At 36.0% G+C, this 26,203-nt stretch overlaps 1 protein-coding gene across 1 annotated transcript; it reads left to right on the top strand.

The window, feature by feature from the left end:
* Positions 1-5,961: 5,961 nt before the first annotated feature.
* On the top strand, positions 5,962-25,873 carry HNF4G (hepatocyte nuclear factor 4 gamma; the record flags this gene model as incomplete). The annotated part of the gene is made up of 10 exons (XM_081996941.1): positions 5,962-6,079; positions 8,966-9,134; positions 10,737-10,831; positions 14,420-14,526; positions 19,645-19,800; positions 21,997-22,084; positions 24,195-24,347; positions 24,524-24,760; positions 25,236-25,358; positions 25,755-25,873. 10 exons carry the CDS (start codon positions 5,962-5,964, stop codon positions 25,871-25,873), a joined length of 1,365 nt encoding a protein of 454 aa, XP_081853067.1.
* Positions 25,874-26,203: the final 330 nt, after the last annotated feature.

Raw genomic sequence — 26,203 nt, 5'->3', positions numbered from 1 at the left:
AGTATAACTACTTTGTGTCCTCACTCTTTACCTCCTAACCCCCGTACGTGGCATACTGTGTTCTGAATCTCACCAGGCTTTCACTTCACCATTAGCTATCCTTCTAAATTGTTCCTTAGAAACGTGCTGCTTCAACAGGCACCATCATGGCCTTGGCTGTTCCATCACCCAAACACACTGCTCTCCATCAGTGCAGTTGCACAGCTGCTAGTTGACATTTTGTGGTTCCGGTGTGACCTCTTGGCTATGCAAAGTCTTTTCCTGGACTATTTCCTACTCTTCAGCAGTGGTATTATTTGGTGAAAGGCTATCCAAAGACCTTATGCTAAGTTGAAGGCTGAGAAATCTCAGAAGAAAGCTTTTAAGTATTAGCTGCTGACATACAATTATTATAGGTGTAATCCAGCTCTCCTTAATTAAAGAAATTCACTGCAACATGAGAATAATAAAGAAGTGAAATAATAATAGCAAAAATCTTCCTGATTCTGGTAGGTAATCAAGGGCAGGAGAGTGCAGCTGCAGGACCACCACACACAGATGCACCACTAGTGCCACTAAACCATTGACAGAAACTAGCACAGGGCATCTGGGAAATGCAGAAGATATTACCTTAATAATTCTGGTCTGTGCAGAATGTGTGTGAATGCAATGTGAGAATTAACCTCAAAACACACCTTTCTGTTAGAGAACGTAACTCAGGATTTGCGAAAGGGTATATGCCTTGTACTTTGTGAAACGCTGCCCAAGGCACTTGCTGATGTTGTGCAAACTGATGTATGTGCGCATGTGTAAGTAAGTGATAAATAAAATCAGATAAACCAGATAGCTTTGTTTACCTTGACCTTAAGTAGTAGATGTAACATCTTCCCTTTGCATATGGCACCAATATATTACTGTTGCTATGCTAGTAACATATCCCCTCAAAGACAATGGGGTATATAAAGTGAATAAATGACTTATCTTTTTAGAATAAGTTGCAGAGAATGATATTTGGAATAGGGGGGGAGGATCTGAAAGTGGTCTATATCCTCACCCATTGTAAATTACCTTGCAGCAACTATTCTTCAGGCTCAAAATATTTTAGAGATTTCATATTCCTTTGAAATTTCCCCTGAAGTACAGACAGGGCAAAGACCCTAGTAGATGCAAGATTAAAATTGTAAATTGCACTTCATAGAATTTGGAGTGTTAAATCCCCTACTCAGCTTTGAAACTCTGAAGCAGACTAATCATTGACATCTTCATAACTATTTTGACATTATTTACAGTTTGCAAAATGTGCTAAATAGGACAAGTCAGAAGCCAGGCATGTTGTTTTCTGTGTATATTCATATTCATGGCTGTTGAAGTTGAAGCTGGGTGTTCCACAAAAGAGATACATTATGAAGCCAAAAGCACATATATAAAATCAATTCAGAGCTTGTAGTAATAGTCTGTTCCCTGTTACACCAAAATGAAAAAAAAACCCCAAAACCAGAAACCCCGATCATAACTTATTAAAGAAAGCCATGTATTTCTGCTGTATGATACAGTGGAGCCCAACATAATGAATCACCAATTCAAATGAAAATGAAAAAATTCAATATGTGCAAGGATCTCATTTTTGTAGAATGCCTGGGGTGGTCTAAGTGTCTGAAAATGTGTGTAATGGAAACAGACTTAGCCTAGATTTCCCACACAGATTTGTACTTATGCTTCACCTGGCATGATTTGTTGCAGCTAATCTTACCACCTTGCCTAATAAGTGTGCCGTGAAAAGCTGTTATTCAATTCTGGTACTGGCTTTGCTTTTCTAGTGTTTTATTTAACCACTATATTTTTAGGACAAAGTCAAAAGGAAGATGCAAAATGAAAAGGCAGAGAAGCATCTAAGTGCCATAAATTTACTTGGTAAAGCTGATGGTTGATGTTGAGTTTGAGAAGTGCATGAGAGATGGTGCCTCTGATCATCTGGAAGCAGTTGTTGTGCTGTGCATTTACACTCATGATTCACAAATTGTTCTGAAAAAACCTTTAACGTTAACCATCTCAAAGGTAACTTTGTCCTTATTTGTCTCTGAACTTTTTTTTGGAGGATGCACATGACAATGTTAGAGACTTGCTGTAATGTTTTAGAGTTGTAGACGACTGTAGCCATGTTTCTATCACGGAATTTAGGTCTTAAGCACCAAAAGCTAGTTGTTTTCCAAGAAGTTTAAGAAGTTTGATAATACATGTTTAGATTTTATCACTCATTTTTAGATCTGATTCAACCCTAAAGTTTTTATTTAAAAAAAAATGCTAGCAAATTCTATCAAATAAAGTAAAACTGCAGTGTTACAAATTTTCTCATGTCAAATGTAATAATTTTATATGTTTTAGAATACAAACAAACATTTCTCAGTCATTACTCATGGACCATTTATGAAATATTTGTGGGTGGGTGGCAGCAGAGCTGTTGTGATGGTGACTGGCAGTGTTCTCCCTGGCGCTGAGGATGTGTTACATGAGAGGGAGACTCAGACTCTGGTATTACATGGGTGTGTATCTTTGTAAGCCAAAGATGAGATTTCCCACTAATGGCATGCGGAAATTTGCACACTACTTCCTGGGTGGCAAGCTTTTGATGAATAAACTCTCTGACTTGGAGCTCTTTGGCTGAGTTTACTGTAGTAAGGTAACATTCTGGCTCAGCTCATATGGTTTCATTAGGCTTGGTTAGTACAGACTCTCCGTGTAGCCCATCTCACAGGTCTGCCAGCAAATGGGAGGAATAACATATCAGAATGTGTGTTTTATCAACGTGCTGGATAAATATGCCAGCTTATTGACAAAAATAGGGTGCCTTCCAAGCATGTCCACCACAACTCACTGTACTTGCAAAACAAAGAAATACTGTAAAGATGTATTCTTTACATAGAAGACATAGGAAACAAGAAAAAAATACCCCAAACTTTTAACAAAGACTTTCTTACAGGGACCTGCATTTCTTACTAAGCTGGAACAGTAAAAGGACATATTGCTACTTAAAAAAAAAAAAAAAGAAAAAAAAGAAAAAAAAAAGAAAACCAAAACTGTAGTAGTGACCGTAGTTTGAGGTTTGTTTTTATTTTCAGGATGACTTTTATGGAAATAACCCTGATTTTATTAGCTTGTGTTCTATTTTATACCACAATCAGAAAGAATGATTACATTTAATATGGAGAGCTGAACAATTAACAGAGTTAATAGTCTGAAAGATAAGATAGGAATGCTTTCTGTATGTGATTGTGAGGTCATCAGATTTTCTGATCCACCTAAGGCAGAAAGAAAACATATTAATATTTTACGGTGGTGATTTAGTATACATTAATTGTTCATGATTTACTTCATGATGCCCCAAATCCCCCAGAATGCAGATTTTTATGAATTGAAGATCTGACTGTAAGAAGTTTCCTTAGCAAAACATGAAAAAAAAAAAGTATAAAGAATGGCTTTCCTATAGTGTACATTTTTCCATATTAAAAAAATCAATTGAAATGAGTTTTTATATGACAGAATTATGAAGGGTCAATTCATTCCGTCTCTTTAGTAGTCACTGAGGGGCCTGTTTTGGCAGCACTGAAGAAGTTCTGCTAGCAGAAGTGGGAATAGCAGGATTTGATCATGTCATATATGATATCTTCCATCTTACATTCTTTCCCTTATTTCAAAGTTACTCGTATACCAGAGTGTTTTGGGGGCTGGAGTTTTGAAATAAAACTCAGCTAGTCTTAGACATGTTTGTATTCGTGCAGCATACAATTTTAGTATGAAGAAGCTGGAGATTATTTATAGAAAATCTTATCAAAACTTATGCACTAAGGAACTAAAGATAATTCTAGTTAACATGTAAACCTTCATACATAATTTTAAATAGCATATTTAATGTAATGAATCATTTGTCATGTAACTAGTAACAAGTTTTGTAGCAAACAGTATGCAAAACCAACAAATTGTTTGTAGAAAATACAACAAATTCTGTTACTGAAGAAACTTTTCAAAATGAACCATCAGATAGTATAACATGATTCCATCTTGTGATGAAACTACTCTGATTTCCTAAGCAAATACAGGCTGTCAACAAATAGCTCTTCATCAGTCTTAATTTGCAATGATACTTAGTATGCTTCTTTAGGAACAAGAAAAAAGTATCGGCTGGGGTGAAAGACCGTGAAACTTGGTACACTACTTACACTTGTAGCACTGTGAAATGATACTTTGAGTAGAATTTCTTCCATGATTGTAGGCATGAAATATTCTAACATTTCAGTCATAAACTTAAATATCTTATAAAATTCTTATATAGTATTTGTCTTCTGTAGTGTACAGGAAGTATTTATAGTTACATTGGTCATTAATAAATGTACTATTCATATGAAGGCATTATAGGTTTATCCTTTTTTAAGTAGTAACTTTTGCAGGTTTTTGGTATTTCATTGAATATAATAATGGATGAGTGGTTTAAAGGGAAAGGAATAGCAGTAGGTTGAAAAGGATAGTCCCTGTGGAGACCCTCCAAAATCTACAGAGAACTTGTGCAAGCAGTAACACAATCATAAATGCTTTTTGGTTTGGGGATAACTCTGTGATAGCCACTTACACAAGAATCCTGTCGTCATAATTAGGCCACTGGACTCCACTGGGGCCAGGAGGAGAAGTGGCCTGAGACTGCATCTGTGTGGCCACAAGGAGACAAGATGATTTGTGCCTCTCAGATAGCCTTGGGGACTTGGAAATTAGAAGGATGAATTTCTGAATGCCTTTTTTCTAGGGCTTTTCCTGTAAATTTTCCTTTTTTGTCAGTAACTTGTCTGTCATGGATTGCTTTTCTTTCTTTCTGATCAAGGAGGTTTTCTTTGGTGCCATTTTGCAACTACTTTTACTGAACAACAACTGCAGGCACTCTTTCCATTCAAATAAGCATTTCAATGCTGTATATGCAGGTATTAGCTCTTGTTAACTATATGTAAACTGGACAGTCTTCCTATATAATCTTTAATTTAACTGTTGTTCAATGTAAAGGGTAGTTGAATTGACTGACAAGTAATAACATTCGAAATTTTGCTATCCAGCATTTAAAATCACCTGATCAGCAAGTGAAATTCAGCTCTATTGCATGGATTCAAGCGGCTTTACAGGACGATTTAACTGAGTCTGTACATGCCATGTTCACCAACTGGTGAGCAGTGGGCCTACCCAGATTCTTCTTTTCAGAGAAGGTGAATGATTTTTTTTTTTCCTTGTGCATCTCAATGGTGCTTGAAAACAACATGCTGCCATCACATCTTGTGTAAAGAAGAGTTAGAGCAGGAAACCACCTTCTGAGAGCGTGCAGGATCCACTGCGTAGAGCCATCACAGCAACACAATATGTGATGGAGGGGATCTGTAAGCTGGCCTTTCTTGCTGCAGAGTTTGTGTTGCTTGAGGCCTTGGTTAAGCGTGCCTACACAGCCAGCTCACTGCCACTGTTAAAGAACGCTAACCGTTGTAAAAATGGGAGGTTTTGCAACTGTCTTTTCAAATATGATGATGGATGGTTTAGGTAGGAGGATAGTCCATGATTATACCACACTTCCTTATTGTTCTGAAGAGAGAGAGCAAAATATCATATGAACCTGCAGTCTCTTTACATAGAACAACCAGAGTGGTTTGTTTAGGACTATTTACACCATGCAATGACAACAAAATGTGTAGCACGTCCTTGGGTTGACTCAAGAATGGGACTGAGTACAACTCCTGATAAGGTTATTCTATAAAGCATTCCAAGATTATCAGAAGGGTTGCACTGTACCATAAAAGAAAAAAACAAGTAGAATATAGCATGCAGAAGCAGTTTTCCAGCTCCTCCCATCGCAGCACGTAAGTGACACAGTTATAGTTAACTTTGGATTATCAGTCACTGTGAAACGGAATGGGAAGGTTGTACATTTGAGCAGCTTTTTCACTGGCTTTGCATTCAATGATGAGGCTCTCGGAACCAATACTAGACATGGAAATGGCAAATTACAGTGAAGTTCTAGATCCAACATATACGGCACTGGAGTTTGAAACTATGCAGATTCTCTATAATGGCAATGGTGAGTTCTGCTCCGTGATGCAAAATCAAGCCAGTTAACAGAAAAAATGAAGTTTAGTAATGCTATAAGTGTTAGCTAAATGTTTTATTAATGGAGCATTTGGGGGTTGTTTTCAAACTACAAATCTGCTCTTTTACACTTCATCACTAACTCTAAGTTAATGATATTATAATTCTTTAACATTAAGGAAAATAAAAGAGAGGTTATATGTAATAAAGTAACTGAACTGTACTGTCACCAGTCAGTTAATCAAAGGAAGAAAATGGTGTATTCAGCAGTTGTTTTACTTACCGTAAGACAAATGAATAACTAGTATTGGCAATTCGGACATGAAACTATATTTCATATATAACCTCTGTAAGGACAGGACAAAATTATCAAGAGGCTTGTGAAAAAAAATTAGCTACTGTTTGTTGATGCTTATTCTCTAACTGATGGACTAATATTTTATTTATTTAAATGTTAATCTAGCCTTTCTAGGTATGTGTATATATGAATGCAAGTGGGTTTTTTTTTAAAATCACATTGGGTTTCTAGAGGCTAATGTTTAGCTGAGAAAAACTATTTGCATTTGGCTAATGTAACACTTTAGGTGACATTGTTAATGTAATAAATTTTTGAGAAATCGTATCAATAAGTTATGCTTGAAATAGGACGCACACCATTTCATTCTGCCATCGAGTACTGACCAAAAAAAAAGGAAATGTCAGTCTGTTAAAGTGAGGAAAAGTATCAAGCAAATTAAATTACTTTAAAATGTCTTTCCAAATCTTCTAATATACTTTAAAATTTTTTAATTTTCTCATACAGTATAATTTATAGACTTTTTATAGTATGTATTTTTAAAAAGCAGAAGAAATATTTAGTGGTTTGCAGGAAAAATACTTAGTACCTTCATTTCCACATATTCCTGCCATATAGAACCTAAGTTAGTTTTTATTGTTGGTCTTGAAGTTTTATCTGAACTTCTGATGTTACTTTACAGCAAACTTAATAAACAGAAAAGTAGATTTGGTTATTGATTTAGGAAAAAAAAACCTTTATTCTTGAAATGATTTTGAAGATATCGACAATGATTATGTAACTTTTAGATGATTTATCTGCTTTTTGCTCTCATATGGGTGATTTCATTGGTCATTTGTTTTTTGCTGAATAGCACCCGTTCAGATCTGTTAATGTTATATAAAATGGGAAAGTGGATTAAGGAAGTTACGTTGTGTTGCATTATGGGTTGGTGATAGAGATAGTTAACCTATTCACTGTAAGTGATTAGTTTGATAATTATTAGTTATTAGGTGTAGCTCTTTTCTGTTTAGAGTTTGCTTTGAGTTTAGCCTAAGTATTTTCTTATAACATTTATAAAAACATTGTCTTGTAGCTATGGTGCTAGTGTGGAACTGAAAGCTGCATCTTCTGAACCTTCCTATGTGTCTTTTCTAGCTGTCTAAATTAGCTAGAAACATTCAGAGAAGTTTACCTAACCACATTCAGGCAGATTATGCAGTTCTGCTGAAATCAAAGAATTTTGCAAAATGAGATCAATTTCCCAGACAAGGAATACCAAGGAAAATAAGTATATCCTTATATATGCACACAAGCTATATTGCTATGAAATATTTCATTACTCAATTTAAATATTGTATTTTTAAGTATTCTGCTGTATCATTATGATGCAAAATTAGAAAACCAAAAGAAAGGTTTTATATTTTTCTAGCTAAAGTAATTCTGTAACCCATATTTAAAAATATTTTTCCTGTCATGACAAACCTGGTTTTAAAATAAAATATTTACAGAACTAAATTGTTACTTTTAAGATTTCATTTTTATTTAATCAATTTTTAATATAATTCCTATCAACTATGTCTCCGTAAAACAGAAAAAAAAGTTGCTGCTTCTCTCTTTTTCTAAAGAACTCTGTTGAAATTGTAAGCTCTTCGGGACACAACGAAAATTTTATAATATATTTGTGTAATATATTTCACTGGGTCTAGTACATTGTGAATAATAATATCTATCAATATTAACAGTTTTACTTTTTGACCTGTTCGTGAAATCATGTACTTGACTTCTGAATGCATGTTTTGAATGTGGCACTCTTTCCTCTCCCTGACTGAACAACTACAAATGTTTAAGGCAGGGTGCAAAGAGCTTTCCTTTCATAAAACCAGAAGAATAACAGAAAAAGCTATTTTGCAATTATTTCTTTGAACACATCTGTTAAACATTGTGACTCAAAGAAGAATAAATATGTCTGTTTTGATTTCAGGTGAATTTCTTCAATATTGTTTACAATATTCAGTGACTTATTGCTAATCATGTAGCTAATATTCTCTTGTGCAAGTCAAGTCTGCAGCAATGCTCCTTTGGAAAATTTGTTCAAGGAAATAACACTTAGTCCTCTTAGCATGCTTTTTTTTCATCAAGTACTATGCAAAAATTTTGTCTTTTTTTTTTTTTTTTTTTTTTTGGTCATGTATGCAATTGTATCTTTGTATGATAGTTCCCGGTTATTGTCAGCTCCTATAAAAACTGATATATGAGATCTTTGCCAGCTTGTGCCAAAGTTCCTCTTCATGTTACTAAGAAAGTATAAGTAATTATACATGCAGACTCACACTGTAATATTTAACCCCTTTCAGTCAGAAAGAGTTTAGAATAAAAGCATTTGTTGTTGTAAACTTCATAAATTCTGCTAACCTCTCTATAACTTTGAAAGTGTTCACCTGAATAAGAACCACATGTAGCTAGATATGCCATGCTATATAAATAATAAGTGGCAATTAAAAGAGAAAAGGACAGAAAAGGCCTCTATTTAAGTACAAATTGTTCATGGGTTGGTAGTTGGAAGTCTTGTCCCTAACCACATATATCCTTGCCTCTCTTCAGACAGTTCAGGAGAAGCTGTCAACATGAATGCTGCTGACAACGGGGTCAGTAGTCTCTGTGCAATATGCGGAGATCGAGCGACCGGAAAACACTATGGTGCTTCCAGCTGTGATGGATGCAAGGGTTTCTTTAGACGCAGTATACGGAAAAACCATGTCTATACATGCAGGTATTTAAAAAGTTCATCTAGAGGCACTAAATTAATGAATTTAAGCCAAAATTAATTTCAGACCTTTTTGACTTTTCAGAACTATGGAGGGGTACTTTCAGCTTTTTCTTAAGGAATTCTAAACAACACTTTTGATGAGCATGTGATTCATGGTATATTCTCACGATTTGGAAAAAAAGTCTTTTATTCAAGGATACTTGACACTACACATTCTAGATACTACATTTCATATTGATTGTTGATATTGTTGATATTATTATGTTCCTCAAGAACTGTACCACTCTTTTATTTATGATTACAAATCCCATCTCCTGAAAAAAAGAGGAACAATTCTCAGATTTTCCCTGGCAGTGTGAAAAGTGTAGTTCTTAACTGTTTTCTAAGAATTCCTTAAAAAGTTTTTTCCTTATGAAGGCAATTTCTGACTAAAATGTCTAAGATTTATGAGTCTAAGGACTGTACAAGCTCATCTACACATCTTCCCACTTTGGGTGATATATTGCTCTTTTGAGTGACAGTTTTCCCCCCCCATCAGTCTGAATGGCGATCTTCTAATTTCTGGATGTCTGGCTGCCCAAATTATCATACTGCAGGTCTGTGCACCATGTTTGGCAAATTGCCCTGTGCATGCACAAGTCCATAAAATATCAGTTTTAAGCCGTGCACAGAATATATGGAAACCTCTGTGAGTTTAGAGAAATCACTAAAAGAGAAAACTTTTTTTAAGAAATGCTTGTTACTGGTAATGTTGTTTGCTACACTCTGCCTTGGTTGCTTGATACTTGTATAAGGAAATCTCTCCCTTATAGACATACCACAGTGATATAGCATAGGCATACCCCTAAAGCGGTGTGTCGAAAGCTTATATAAGTGATTCTAAGAAGAGCTCTGCTCTTGGATCTATTTACCTAACAAACACATGCACAACAAAAAGGCAGAAGCAAACAGGGAGAGGAGGAGACACCTCATATACATTCTCCTTAGGTACACATGTGGGTATGCATGAGAGCTTGGGTAAACCTTCTTGCAGTGTCATGCTCTGTGTGTTTCCTCACGTCTTTATTTCATTATGCTGTTAGAAAATTTTCATCCCATTTCCTGTTTAGGTTGTCATCTGTAATGATACAGCCTGTAGCTTATTCACTGGTATCTCCCAGAAGGAGTAAACTTTACCAGCTAAATGTACTGGTTTTGCAGCTGAGGGTTCCTCCATGCCAGTGACATTTGGCATTTTCCTTGATTGTCCTTTCCTTTTTCCATTTGTAGCTTTTCTTCCCCCCCCCCCCCCATTTGGTGCAGCCAGTTACTAACATGTTTTACAAGTAAACTGAGGTGTAAATGGTGCATATAGCTCAAAATTTTCCACATTTCCCCTTTCCAATGCATACATGTATCTATACACACACATATATTCCTGTAAAATGAGCATGTATGAAACAACTCTCAAGACTGATTAAATAAAAAAAAATCAAAACAACAGAAGAAGAAAGTCTGTGGTTATAAACATTATTCTCACAGGCCAGATGAGTTTGTTTTCTTCTTCATAATCAGAGTGCTGCTTTGTTAATGCTTCATACATCTACCTTTTCTTGTCTCTGATAGATTCAACCGTCAATGCGTTGTTGACAAGGACAAAAGGAATCAATGCAGATATTGTCGTTTAAAAAAGTGTTTTCGAGCAGGAATGAAAAAAGAAGGTAATAGAATCATTTATTATTTGGTATACAAAGAAAAATAATCTGAATTAGTTTTAAAATGTAATAAAAATTATAAAACACTCCAACAAAATAATTTAATGGAAAGACTGTTATAACAACTTCATGATGGAAAAATGCTTTTACATTGAAGTGAAATATATGTTATCAAATTTTCAGGTGGGTAAGCAGTTCTAATACTTTGAGCATTAGCAAATCTATGAGTTTAAAGTGAATTTGCAACTGTTTCATCCATGAATCCTGGCACCAAAATTCATTGATTTTTAAGTGTTGAGCCATATCCTGGAAAAGTTCAAAGTATGAGTTTTTAATTTTTGCCAATTTTGAGGGATGAAATCTCTATCTGGGATTTTGTTTCTAGCCTACCTAAGTAATGTCAGTGCCAATTTACTGATTTATCCCTTACATTTAAATGTTTGAAGCATTTAAGCCAGAGGAAAGAGTGTGATGTTGAGCGAAAAAGTAGTGGTGAGAGCAGCAATGGTAGCTGTTAGTGGAATGTCCACATTAATTGAAAAGAATTCTAATCTTATTAGGGCTTAATATGGGAAGATTGTTACTTAGGCATCTCACTGACAGACATGAAGAAACATGGGTGCCATTGAAGCTCCTGTCAAGGTGGAAGGACCAGACAACCATGAGAGCAGAGCGATAGGGAAAGAAAGGCAGTGGGAATATTGGAGGATTTTTCTATCGGGTTTTTAGGGCTGTTGCTTCACTGGCAGTTATGATGTAGAGGCAAAAGTTATCCTGATCTGGTTCAAACAAGCACTCAAAAATGGTTCATCACAAACTTTGCTACTTGTTTTGTTTGGACCATGGCATATCTGCCTGAAGACCAGTCTGTAATGTGAGTGCACAGTTCTCCTGTACGAGGCTATGATATTTTTAGCCTTTACATAGCTTTCCTAAGATAAAGGAAGCTGTTTCTTTATGGTCTTATATGTCTATACTATAGTACTGCATGGCTAGTGATCAAGTTTTAGTATGAGGTAAAATGGATTTTGCTCTTGCAGCTGGATGGAGATATTGTAAACAGAGTTACACTGCATATGTATAAAACATGCTTGCTAATTCTTGCGGATCTCCTTAAACATAGTTTAGCCTTTGGGAATTTGAGCCATTAAAAGCGGTAACATATTGTATACATATTAGCAATCTGACATGAAGAAAAGGGAAGACCTGTGTGTCCACAGCAGCCCTAAAAGTTTTGCAAAAAGCAGAGCTTCATAGACTTTTAAAATCTGGAATTAAAGGATAGTTTAGCTCAGAAGGGACATCTGGAAGTCATCTAGACCATTTAAAGCAAGGCTAACTTCTAGGTTCACTCATGTTGCTTGGGACCCTGTCCAGACAGGTTTATACAGTCCCTGAGAGGAGAGATTCCACAACCTCTCTGCACAACTTCTCCCAGTGCTTGACCACCCTCATTGGGAAGGTGGTCTTACATTTAATTGGAATGTGTCTAACTGCAATTAGGGTAGCGCCCATTGCCTCTTGTCCTTTCACTGTGCATCTGAGAAGAATCTGGCCCCATTTTCTGTAAATTACAGAAATTAGACTCCCATTTCTGCCTTGGTCCTCTCTTTTCCACATAAACAAAGGCACCTCTCTCTGCTTCATCTTGTGCATCATGTAGGTTGCATATCCATAATCCTCCAAGGGGTACGGCACAGTTTTCCAGCATCTTTCATGTACTTGGGAGCCCAAAACAGAGAAATAATCACTTCCTTCAAGATGCTGGTGTGGCCACTGACATCGCCATGAGGCACACTGCTGACTCATGTTTATGAAGAGAAGATACATCCTGCACAAAACTTTTAACCTAATTTACACTGCTCTGCCTCCTCTCGTCCCACTACCTATAAAACTCCCATTTTTCATTGCATCCAAGCCATGTTTATTCAAGGCTTCCCAGTGCTAAAATAATTCAAAATGCTGAACTTTAAATTTCACTGCTTGTGTGCTGTTATATACCTCTCTGCACCATCAGAGGATGTCTCATAACGTAAGTGTAGCATAGTCTATATGATAGTTTCTCAGCTTTCTTCAGGGTGAAGGTGAGAAAGACTCCTGTTGGTAAAAGCTGTACAAGCCCTCTTTAAGCAAATATTCCCCCTTCATCATGGAGTGTCTGTTTAAGGCAATTTTAGCCTGAACCGACAAAAAGGCTTTAGCAAGACAGACAATCCAGCCTAATAATCCAAAATTATGCATACACAGGAGAAAATTGAAGCATTTCCCTATGATTCTTAAAGTGCTCCACCAGTGACTTTCACTAGTGATTGTCAGAATAGATTACTATTTTTCTAATACTAATTAGTATTAGACCTCATTTTAATTTTCTATATAACACTTATGCTGCTGAGAATCAATGAATGTTTTTTTCTCCATTCTTTTTTAAAAGGTTGTATTTTTTGTTTCCTGTCTACATGAACATTTAGCACTTTGTGTTTATCACTGCACAACATTTCTTACTGTGACCTTAATAAAAGGCCCATCAGTGAGTGTCCTTGGCAGAAAGTTAGTACACCTCTGGAATTAACTATGTGCATTGTTCAGATAACCCCTGAAAACTATTTGGTGTATAGAATATTTTATTTTTTTTATTGAAGCTTTTGGTACTACTCCTAAATTCTCTAATGCAGATTGTTTCCCACAAAATAGCAAACATATCTTTGGAAATAAAGCTGCTGCTCTTAAAAGATGATGAGATTCCTTGTGCAATAAAGAGATTTTGATCAGCACAATCCTTTCTTTTTTCTTTTCTCCTTAGCCTAACCTTGGACATGATCTAGGTTTTAGAAAAATCTGACTGATAGTTTTATTTTTTCTTCTTCCTTCAATTCAAAAGCAAGTCTTGTTGCTTCATAAGCCTTGCATATGCTGATGAAGGATTCCTTATCCAAAGCCTTTTCAACTGCCTTTTTTTGGATCTCATGAGACAAAACGTACCAGCCTGAAACTTTTTGGTGCTTTTTTTTTTTTTCCACTTAGTTAATATTCTGTAAACTGGCTAAGAATGCAATGTCACTGAGGAGGAGCATGAGATTTAAGTTTCAAAATTATCTTACTAGTGGACTAAATTAACGATTCATTCCTATTTCAAGATCTCACAGGAGAGCAGGAGCAGGACTTTCACATTTCCTCCGACTGAGACATTTTGTCAGTGTTGGCACTGTACCTCTTGACCTGTTTATCAGTCTGGAGATGTCCATTTCGACCATTATCATAAAACCTTACTTATTAAATTACTTAAAATAACAAAAAGAGAGCATGTGTTCAAGTTCAAAGGAAGAAAGAGGTTTTACTGTAATAAAGCCAGTCACAAAAGTGCTGATAATTCAGTATCTGTCTACAATTTGTTATATGTAGTTTTTACAGGCAAACAGTATACAGATAAAGACCATAAGCATGTGTTGTCATTCTTCCTCATTACTCACAGCTGAGCACAAGCTCTTTTTTGAATGTCATACCTTTTGATTCTTATAGTTACCTAGTAAACTTCTGAAATGATATTATGTGGCAATGTCTATAAATCAATAAATGTGATGGATTATTCTTTTCCAGCTGTTCAAAATGAACGGGACAGGATAAGCACGAGAAGAAACACTTTTGATGGCTGCAACATTCCTTCTATTAGCACATTGTCACAAGCTGAGACACTCTCGCGTCAGGTACTGAGATCTACCACAAAATTATTTGATGACTTTAAGACCATTTTTCCTAAGGTTAAATAATTTTCAGTTTCTTATTGTACAAAATATAAATATTGAGATTACTTTTTTCTACTTCCAAAATGCACCCAGCCTCCCCAATGAAAGACTCAGTAATAGAATACATCCTTAACGCAAAGTCAATAAAAAAATTATTGTCCAGAACAATATGTCCTAGGCACCTTTCTTAATAAAGCTTTATGGCTCTTACTGCTTTTAAATCAGTTGCTGTCTCAAGCAGCTGGTGGCATCTATCTATCCTTGAGGCTGGCTTTCCCATGAAACATTGGGGAAAAAATTGTCCAAAGCCATTACATTCAAAGGGGTGTGGACACTCATTTCCTTACATTCTTTTGAAAATCCCATTTTTAATATCCTTAGACATTATAAATAAGGCAAACAGAAGTGTTCCAACTGCCGAGTCTATTCACATCTCGCTTTTAAATTTTCTTTGTCTCATCTGAACTTCATTTTCTTTTTTTTTTTTTTTCCTATCCAATCAATTGCTGAATGGAACAGTCTCCAGTCCTTTTCTGCACCTCAGATAAATCACGGTCATTGATTCTGCATTCTTGCACCTCTTACTAACTTAGAATTTAACTGCCACCTTTATGATTTCATGCTGACTGATTTATATATCCCCAAATGTTTTGTAATCTCATCCTTTATCTGCATCTTTCTTAGGGTGGAACTGTCTGTAAAGAATTGATGCAGGAATTACTGGATGATAGTCTTTGGTACATATTGCATGTCTGGGCAGACTAGATGAACATAATGGACCTTCCTATCTTTCATACCTATGCAGTATGAAAAATATACCTGTTTTTAGCTCCTTAGTAATTCTTTGAACTTGCTTATTGTGCTTTTTTTGTGTTACTCCTTTAATCATTTCCAACTGGTGTATGCAATTCAGGAATAAGAACTGTCTTAAACAGAATCACATCCTCAGTCTTTCCTTCCACAAAGTTCTTTTTGAACAATAGATTCCTGGCCTAAAACATCACCTTGTGTGTACACACAAATTTATTCTACTTATTATTTGGTATCATAGAATCATAGAATCACTTAGGTTGGAAAGGACCTTTAAGATCATCGAGTCCAACCAGTGTGAAAGAGACTGAGAACGGGAATGAGAAAGGGAGAGATGTCAAGACAGGGGTAAAGAAAGACACCGCCAGAGAAACTGGGATGACAAAGAAAAAGGAAAGGAAAACCACAGGGGTGAGAGATAAGATACCCAAGAAGAAAGAAGTTCAAGAGACTCTCCTGATAGTGATGCTTACAATAGTGGAGATGATAAAAGAGAAAAGCACAGACTTCTGAACCAGGTTGTGCATCTACAGGAATCTCAGTCATTGAGCCCCTGTCATGTTACGGAAGAGTGCCAGAGTCGCTGGAAAGAAGAGGAGTGAAAATCAGACAGAAAGGAAAGTTGCCAGTGTTATAAAGAACTAGAGTTTAAAGAGAAGGTTTCTTAAGCGGGTAAACAAAGAGAGCAACCAGATGCTTCAGAAAGCTCCTGGTCCAGGGGAGTCCAATCCTGGACATTGGCCTTCTGAAGAGATGCTTCTGATAGAATGCATGATGACAGCAAGAAGAAGTCTAAAGTACAGAAAAAGGCCACAAATAAGAAGAAAGATGATGACAGTGGGGTAGAAAGGTATGCTAATGAATCAATGACTGAGGAAAACCAGTTTTTTTCACTCTAGAAATGTCAAAAAAAGAAAAACATAGAGAAAAAATGGAAAAGGTCCAAGGGCAATTCTGAAGTTTCTGATGAAGAAATTGTTCCACATCATAAAAAGAAGAAAGGCCCAAGAGTCCCCCCCTGTAACAAAAGAAGAACTGGTTGAAGCACCACCTGAGAAAGCTGTGCCAGAAGTCCCCTCAAAAAAAGAAGATACAACATATAGTGACTGGTATGTTGTAGTATGTAGGAAAGAATTTCTCCCTCTATGCCAAGCATATATGAAGATACACTCTTGGCCTCAAAGACAAATAGGTTACACTAACATGATGGAAAAGTAAAGACTTAAAAGTCCTTGTTTTTCCCTCAATCAAATGGGTCTGTAAGATGAGTTCAGTCCTGAGATGAGGAGCACATGGTAGTGTCACAAATCATTGGCCATGTCCTTCAGCTGTGAAATGAGGAAGAAGATGGCATTCATACCTTTCAAAATTTTCATATTAAAATAGGGAAAATGAATTATTTTGTCCCTGAAGATCCCTTACAGGGGGAAATTGTCCAAGTACAATTTTTCTCCTGCAGACCCAGGAGAAGCTTCCAGGATTATGTAAATACGAAAGGGACATACTGGACTCTTGTAGGAGTAAAGGTATGTGTGTCTGATGGTTGTCAAAACAATAAGGATTTAGTGTTAATATTGTCATGTTCATCAAGTCATTAATGAGTACAAGTTGGACCAGAAGAGGTTTCATCTTGATATAAGAAAGAAATTTTTTACAATGAGCAATCAATCACTGTAACAACCTTCACAGGTACATGGTGGAGTCCCCGTCGCTGGTGGTTTTCAAGATGCAATTGGACAAGGTGCTAGATAATCTCATCTATGCTCTCTTTCCCATGAAAGGTTGGATGAGATGACCTTTCTTCCAACCTGGGCTAGTCTATGGTTCTATGACTCTGCAACTCCCATGTTGCACCCCAGAAATGAGAGACAGGTGAAAGCAATAGAGAAACGGAAAGAAGAAAGTTCACAGTTTCATATCCTTGTGAAGAGATGCAACCTTAGTGTTCATAATGAACTCTATGGGAGTCATCCTATGAATCGCCAGCAGAAACTCACCAAGTAATTTCAGCACAGTCTATCGTTTGTCCTATAAGATGTAATTTATATAAGATATATATATAAGATGCCAGAAATGGATTCATGGTTAAAGGAGGGGTTTCACAAATGCTCTGTCAAAAAAGAGACAATACCTCTAACCTTTTTACTACATCATAGCCTTTGAAGTTGATAACACAGGGATGTTTTCATTATTGCTGAGCAGTGCTTACAGAGAGTCAAGGCCTTTTCTGCTTCTCACATCACCCCACCAGTGAGTAGGCTGGGGCTGCGCAAGAAGTTGTGAGGGGACACAGCTGGGACAGCTGACCCCAGCCGACGACAGGGATATTCCATACCATATGATGACATGTTCAGCATATAAAGCTGGGGGAAGAAGGAGGAACCAGGGGACATTGGGAGTTACGGCGTTTTGTCTTCCCAAAGAATAGATATGTGTGATGGAGCCCTGCTTTCCTGGAGATGGCTGAACACCTGGCTGCTGATGGGAAACAGTGAATGCATTCCTTGCTTTGCTTTGTTTGTATGTGTGGCTTTTGCTTTCCCTGTTAAACTGTCTTTATCTCAGGCCACGAGTTTTATCACTTTTAGTCTTCTGATTCTCTTCCCCATGTTACTGGGGCGGGGGGAGTGAGCCAGAGACTGTGTGGTGCTTAGTTGCCAGGTGGGGTTAAACCACAGCAGGGGGGAAGATAATCAAACTACTGATTTCCTGAGTATGTTTTCTGTAATAAAACATAAGGTGAAAGTCAGTTTCATAGGCCTTGTACAGTAGTGAGGATTTGTTGCTGTGATGAGGTCTTCTCTTTTCCTTTTCCTTTTCCTTTTCTTTCTTTTTCTTTTTTTCTTTTTCCTTTTCTCTTTTTTCTTTTTCTTTTTCTTTTTCTTTTTTCTTTTTCTTTTTATTTTTCCTTTTCTTTTTTTTCTTTTTCTTTTTCTTTTTCTTTTTCTTTTTCTTTTTCTTTTTCTTTTTCTTTTTCTTTTTCTTTTTCTTTTTCTTTTTCTTTTTACTTTTTTCTTTTTCTTTTTCTTTTTTCTTTCTCTTCTTTTTCTTTTTCTTTTTCTTTTTCTTTTTCTTTTTCTTTTTCTTTTTTTCTTTTTCTTTTTCTTTTTCTTTTTCTTTTTCTTTTTCTTTTTCTTTTTCTTTTTCTTTTTCTTTTTCCTTTTCTTTTTCTTTTTCTTTTTCTCTTTTTACTTTTTTCTTTTTCTTTTTCTTTTTCTCTTTTTCTCTTTTTCTTTTTCTTTTTCTTTTTCTTTTTCTTTTTCTTTTTCTCTTTTTACTTTTTTCTTTTTCTTTTTCTTTTTCTCTTTTTCTCTTTTTCTTTTTCTTTTTCTTTTTCTTTTTCTTTTTCTTTTTCTTTTTCTTTTTCTTTTTCTTTTTCTTTTTCTTTTTCTTTTTCTTTTTCTTTTTCTTTTTCTTTTTCTTTTTCTTTTTCTTTTTTCTTTTCCTTTTTCTTTTCCTTTTCCTTTTTCTTTTCCTTTTTCTCTTTTTCTTTTTCTTTTTCTTTTCCTTTTTCCTTTTTTCTTTTTTCTTTTTTCTTTTTTCTTTTTTCTTTTTCCTTTTTATTCATCTTCCTCTTTCTCCTCTTCCTCTTTTTCTTTTTCTTTTTCTCTTGCTCTTTCTTTTTCTCTTTTTCTTCCCTGGTATGATAGCAGCTATAAACTGACCTTCTTGTTTCAGGCTTGGTTTTATCTTAAGTTGTCTTTCCTGCCTGGCTTAAGAGCAAGCCTGGTTTTGTTCCTTTCCTTGAAAAGTCATTATGAATTTCAGGATTTGGCTCAGTGATTATGTGAAAGTGCCCCAGCTTCAGGCCCAGAAAGATATTGCTTTCTTCTTATTTCACAGAACACTGTTCACTGCAGGTGGTCTAATGCACACTCATATCCTTTACATTTGCTCTGAAATGTCTCAGGCCTCTGCCTATACTGCTGCTTCATCATTACAAACCATTCTGCTCCAGGCACTAAAGCCCCCGTTTTACCTTCTGAAGTTAATGATACTTATCTTTTCACTAGAAGAACATGCTACTCCTTTATAGCTCTCTTTCTTTGCCCTTAATGTTACTGCATGCTCCTATGAGCTCTTTTTTTTCTGAAATAAAGCAAATGTCAACCATTTTAAAGAAACAAAAGTATAAAAAGTACTCTCGAGTACGCATGATTACTGCTGCGATTATTTTTTAGATGTTAAGAAAACTGTCTTTCTGTTAATCAGTGAAATTACATTTATATAAAATATAACATTGTTAATTTTTTCTCTCACTATGGCCAGATCTCAATCTCCAGTCCTGGTGCTAGCACTGACATAAATGTTAAGAAAATTGCTGGTATTAGTGATGTCTGTGAATCTATGAAGCAACAACTTTTGGTCCTGGTGGAATGGGCTAAATATATTCCAGGCTTCTGTGAATTACCACTGGATGACCAGGTATGAGAGGAGACCGGAGAGAGAACTTTAAATGCTGTCCTGTTATTTTTGTGATATTTAAATGCTATGATTAAATATTAATTTTTTGTCTGACCAAATAGAGCTAGGTGCTAAACCCACCACTGTAAAATTTTTTAGAGTTTTGAAATAGCACTACCACAAAAAAACCCCAGAGGAAATTGGTAAGACTCTAGCATGTTAACAGAAAGAAGCAGCAAATCAGTGTGTCTTTCAGTGTTTTGTGCATTCTGTATTCTTTTGGAAGCAGAGATACCAAGCTGCAAGGAAGAATGAAAAAAATCTTGTAAAAAAAAGCCATGCTTTTTTCTGACCTTACAAAGTATTTATTTCATGTTCACCTTTCATTAGAATATGGTTTAAGACAACATATTATTTAATTTGAGGCAGGTCTTCTCTACTTGTGAAAAATAACAGCCATCAGAATCTCAAAACAAATGCCAAACATACTAATATCAATCCATAGCAAATAATCTTTCATATAATACAATGTACTAAAATTATATTGTATATAATGAGTGTGGAGGAAAAAGCATCAAACCCTGAAACTTCTTAAGGGTTTTTATGACAGAGGTCTGATCTATCATCACATCTGTAATATATTCTAATATATTCACTGGGTTACAGAATATATTGTACTGGCACACTCAGAGACAGTGTCTCCACGTTGCGGAAAGCAGTTGTCTCAACTAGCTGCCTGGGCAGGAGGTTAATTCACAGCTCAGTATCTCTTGATTCCTGTCCACTAAAATCTGATTCAGCCTGAAAATGACTCTGAAGTGGAATTGTGTAATTACTCTTTTTTGCCTCTTCAGTCTCTCAGTTTTTAACAAAATCCTGCAAGGAGGGTTAGTTCATCCTTGGGTTTGAGACTCAGACTGATACTCTTCCTCAGGAATACGGAGCTGTTTCAGGCCACAGGACACCCCCCAAAATAGGACCTTAGTGATGTCTTTGCAGACACACAGAACATGATATGTGTGCACAAGCTCAACCTACCGGAATAAGTGAAAAATCTGTTCATGTGAAAGGAGAATTTTAAATACATTGGTTACACAAAGGCAACAAAAGCAAGAAAAAATATTGCTGTTTTTACTGTTAAGGTGGTGTGAAGGAAAACAGAAAGGATCAGACCTCATTAAAAAGTTTCTGTCTGTATTTAAAAAAAAATAAATAACAGCTTAGAAAGATAGAATGAAAACACCCCTGCAGTGCTTGAAGAGTAGATGTTGAGAAATACTCCTGAACCTTAAGTACCTTAGAAGTGTAGTGACAAAGGTATTGGGAATTAAATGCTACTTTTGCATTTGTGATAGCCTCTTGAGCATTTAATTATAAAATAAACAATTTTTTTTTTAAACAGTCGATTCCTGATTTGGGTATCAGCCTGATTTACAAACCTTAGAGCAGGCCAGACCAGATAAGTTAACTCCACTGAGAACCTGAAAAGTCTTTTAACAGATTAAGTATTCCTTAATAAGTGCTGTGTACCTTTACATCACTCATAAAGTATTGGCTTGGATTTGTAAGAAAATAATTACTTGCCAAGAGAGAAGTTCCTTTAAGAAATAGAGGCCAGCACTGAAGTTTCAAGCAGACATTAGAAACAAAGCAAAGTAAATAGCTGACAAAGAGTAAACTTATGACCACATTTTTAAGTGCCTTCCTGGTATGAACCGGGTTTCTTCTTTGTTGATGGTAATGGATGTTTTAGCATATCTGGGTTTGTTGGGGAAAAAGTTCTTTTAAGTGCCACATACGTTTTTTGTTCAAGGTAAGAAAAATGAAACACTGATAGAGCCAAATTTACTGTAACAGTTCATTCCAGTCCAACGGAATCTTTAGTGTCAAGTCAAAATGCTAGAGAAAACTTTGTTAAGGGAATAGGCACTAGGAAATAAATGCAAGTGTTGCATTTATTGAGAAGTACTTTGCAGATCTGTATGTTTAAAATCTAGACCAAATGCTCAAAGTGACAGACGATGACAATTTAATAATAGCGTGCTGTTAGTACAACGTTAAGGTTTTTACATTCACTTTACATTTTACATTAGAATCCTAACAGTCTTAAACATGTACCTATAGCTAAATACACTCATGGTAATATGCATCCTCATTTCTTTTGCCCTTATTGAAACTTACTGAATCTTCTAATGAGTCCACTGCTTTTTTCTTGAGGTTGCCCTGCTAAGAGCACATGCTGGGGAACACCTGTTGCTTGGAGCGGCAAAACGGTCCATGGCGTATAAGGACATTTTACTTTTAGGTAAATATTGGTTTTGTTTTAATTAGTAATGATGATGTTATAATACATTAGCAACCATATAGTCACTTAAGTGGGACAACTGTTCTGGCACAATCAAAGCAATGCATTCTGTGAATGCTAAATAGCTATTAATGTCATAATGTCACATGCCCTGTTCCAGCAAAAGCAGGAGGACAGTTTCCTGTGAGTTAATACTGCTAAAGGTTTATTGGACACCAGAAACCACAAATTAAGGGAGTTCCTGGCAAATTGTCTTCTTACGATACCATTCTTTCTGCACCTTTTTCCCATAAAAACACAGAACAAAACAACAACAAAAAAACCCCCATAAAAATAATTTGCTTAAGAGAGGAGCAGCCAGCCTGTGTCCCATGTACTAATTTCAGTCTTCATGAAAACCATTTACCTGGCGCTTCCTCAAGAGCCCTTCAAACATAGTCAGAGAAGATCCTACAGGCTGTAAAATTGGTTATTTTGTTCCCTGAAACTCTCGTTCCCAAGAACCCTCTCACTGTTGCCTTGACAGTCGCCACACGACCATCATGTAAACAGCATGCCTGCTGTTGCCTGCCATGTGGGAGATGGGTGCATTCATGGCACGGTGAGAAGTCACACCTGCATAAGCATATTCTTGGTCACTTGAAATGGCTCCTTCACTAGTTTATATGAAGAGAGCATGGCTGTTAAGGAAGAAGTCGTCATCACGTGGTAGAAGCATGTCTTCCATTCGTTCACACAACAGAGAGGCACAGTAATATTATGAGTTGTGTACCTGTGTGTATAGTGACATTATGCGGCATTTGTTAGTGTTGTCTGAGACAGTACTTTGCCAGCCTGAAGTGCACCCTGCCAAAAATGCTCTCATTAAACATGTGCAGCACTTGGCCTGTTTTATGAGAAAGTGTGTAGGTTTTCTTGGACAGGATTTTTGATGTGTGGCAAGACTATGAAGAATAGAGACTCAAACTAGTTTCTTCACTGGTGGTATGGTACGAGGAGGTTTTCCACTAATTATTTTCCTTCCCCTTTGAGTCTGCCTTTTCATAGCTCTAAATCAGCTTGTATTTACTTTTACACACATCATAACATTAAAGGGACAGGAAGAGCTTGTTCTGGAGATATTACCCTCGCCAACAATCCTTTCAAGTTAAAAACTACACAAATTACCTTCTTAACCTAGTTCTTTCTCTAGATACAGCTTTACTGACAAAATTAACAGAAATAAAAAGGAAATATTTGCAGCTTTATTGGGATTGGTATGTAATAAGGATAAATAATGAGAAAATAATAAGCAGAAAATCGGTCAGTGTCACCAACATCAGCATATATACTGAAAGAAGAAACAGTTTGAGGCTCCAAGGCTTATTCCTGATATGTGGAGGTAGATATCTGTGTAGCTTATTAGTCATTTTGGCATGGATCTCTTTTGATATAGTCATCAGCTTTTCTTTCAAAAACTGCTTGGTGGTTTCTGGAAGCTCTGTGGATTTTCTGCTGTTCTCACCACTTATGTTAGATGATTTCTGAACAGAAGGTGAATTAAGATGCCATGATGGAGAATTCCCCAAAATGGAAATTTAATATTAAAAGAGCAGGGAAAATTCATTCTTTACTGAAAATTTTCTGATGATTCTAAACTTTATTAGAAGTAACAGCAGCATCTGCTGTGTCTTCTCTGGAAGAAAGCTTCTTGGTCCATTGACAAATCCTGATCATACAGCTTGGGATATATTATTTTAATTGGGGAAGAAGGAATTTTAGATCAGTTTATCATTATATTTATCTATTATGTAACGATAAAGGCCTACTTGCTCCATGCTTATGCATTCAATTATGGACCTCAGTCCTGTGGACTAATCTGTAACGGTGCACATGTTGACATATTTACATGCATACATTATTTACTGCATGACAGCTGTATTTTGCACATGTACTATATTTGCAAAGAACAATTTAGTATGATACAAAGAAGAGTTATTGCATAAAAAATATTAAACAATTTGATTTTTTATTAAGCAAAATGAAATGTGTTTTTAAAAATGGGCTTCACCTAGTACGCTACATCAAAGTCTGTATATCAATCCATATATTGGTATTTTTTCTCTCCAAGGCAACAATTACATAATCCATCGTAACAGTACTGAAGTAGAGATCAGCCGAGTGGCAAATCGGATTCTAGATGAACTAGTTCGACCCTTCCAGGAAATTCAAATAGACGACAATGAGTACGCTTGCTTGAAAGCAATTGTGTTTTTTGATCCAGGTACCTTTCTGAAAATATCTCTCAGAATTGTTGTACACGTGATTATATTGAAAGCAATTTTTGCTGTGTAACATCTGCTCATGTTACCTAGCTGGATGGAAATAAAATGAAAAAAAGTAAGACGCTCCTCTCAAATCATAATCTGCCTTCACTTTAAGTTTTTGTCATTTTTTAAGATGCAAAGGGCCTGAGTAATCCAATGAAGATTAAGAACATGCGGTTCCAAGTTCAAATCAGTTTAGAGGATTATATTAATGACCGTCAGTATGACTCCCGAGGAAGATTTGGAGAACTGCTTCTTCTTCTGCCCACACTCCAGAGCATCACTTGGCAAATGATTGAACAAATACAATTGGTTAAACTATTTGGAATTGTTAAAATTGACAGTTTGCTTCAGGAAATGTTACTGGGAGGTAAGCTAACAACTTTTTAAATTTGCCATGTTGTATTATGTTGAATTTAGCATGCTGGGATGTTGAGGGAAACATGATGCAAGCACTTTGGCCACTGCCTTGCTGACTGAGCTTAATTGTTTACTAAAGCCTTCTTGTCTTGGCTGCTCATCTTGTTAACTCAGTCCTAGAACTTCAGATTATTCTGTGTACTTCTCAGTCATTGCTGGGTATCTAAACATATGATTCCTTAGGTAGATGGAGGAATCCTTACAAATATTTCATGAAATCCACTGTTAATGCAATCAAAACAGTGAAAATAAACACAGTCCTTAATATGGTTGGAGTCTGGTTAAATTGTTTGATGAATAACCAAAGGCAGTTCTTCAAATTGCCAATCTAAATACTTGCTCTGTGGAAATGTAATTATTGGAGTGTAAGTCATTGGCAACAACATGCTCTTTAGAATTGATATATGCTCATGTTATTTTTGCAGGTACTTCTAATGATGCCAGTCATCTGCATCATCCAGTACATCCTCACTTAGCCCAAGATCCATTAACTGGCCAAACTATCCTCATAAGTTCAATGTCTGCTCCTGTACATACTGAACAGATTTGTAAGTAATTGCAAGTTATCCTTCTGTCATAAGATTTCACTGTTACAGTTAAAAATATTAATTAGAATGGTGGCCTGTCAGTGCTTATAGAGTTATTTCATCATCATTCTTCAGTTGAAGTAATTGTGCATTGAAAACATATGTATATAAACACTGCTAAGTGAGAGACTTTGACCTGAATTTAATCTAATTTTTACAATTGAACACCATTCTGATATACCGTTGGTTTCTCATGCACAATTTTTAATAAACTAAAAATTCTAATACTCTAAAATATTCTCTTTACCTAGCATGCCAAATATAACAGAACTTCCTTTTGGGGCGGTAGTATGTATATCTGTATGCAGAACAGGCCAGAATATAAAAATACATAATTCTTTCTGTATTCTTTTTCAGCAACTCCAGAAACTCCATTACCTTCCCCACCTCAAGGCTCTGGGCAAGAATACAAAATGTCTACAAATCAGGCTTCAGTCATTGCACAGCAATCTATTTTGAAACAAAAACCATTGTGATAATGTTTCTCTGTCGTTCCTTCCTTCCTTGCTTGCTTGCTTCCTTCTTTCCTTCCTTCTTTCCTCCCTTCCTCCCTTCCTTCCTTTTATCCTTCTCTCCCTCCCTCCTTCCCTTTTTATGCACTAGATAAATTGGTAGGACACTTGCACATTTGAAATCTCAGGATGATAAAGGAAGTTATTTCCTCAGCAGCCACTACTGCGGGTGTTTCCTAAAACCTCATGATTTGGAAAGTAATACTCACTGTTCTGACTGCCGTGGACAACTGTAACTGTAGATGCTGCAGTCTGACAAATATGTATAGAGGCTGACACTATTTTTACATCTTT

Source organism: Phaethon aethereus (assembly GCF_964289735.1).
Source record: "Phaethon aethereus genome assembly, chromosome: 2".
NCBI classification, from domain to species: Eukaryota; Metazoa; Chordata; class Aves; order Phaethontiformes; family Phaethontidae; genus Phaethon; species Phaethon aethereus.
The sequence above is the reverse complement of the archived record's forward strand: the minus strand, read 5'-3'. Positions and strand labels throughout refer to the sequence as shown.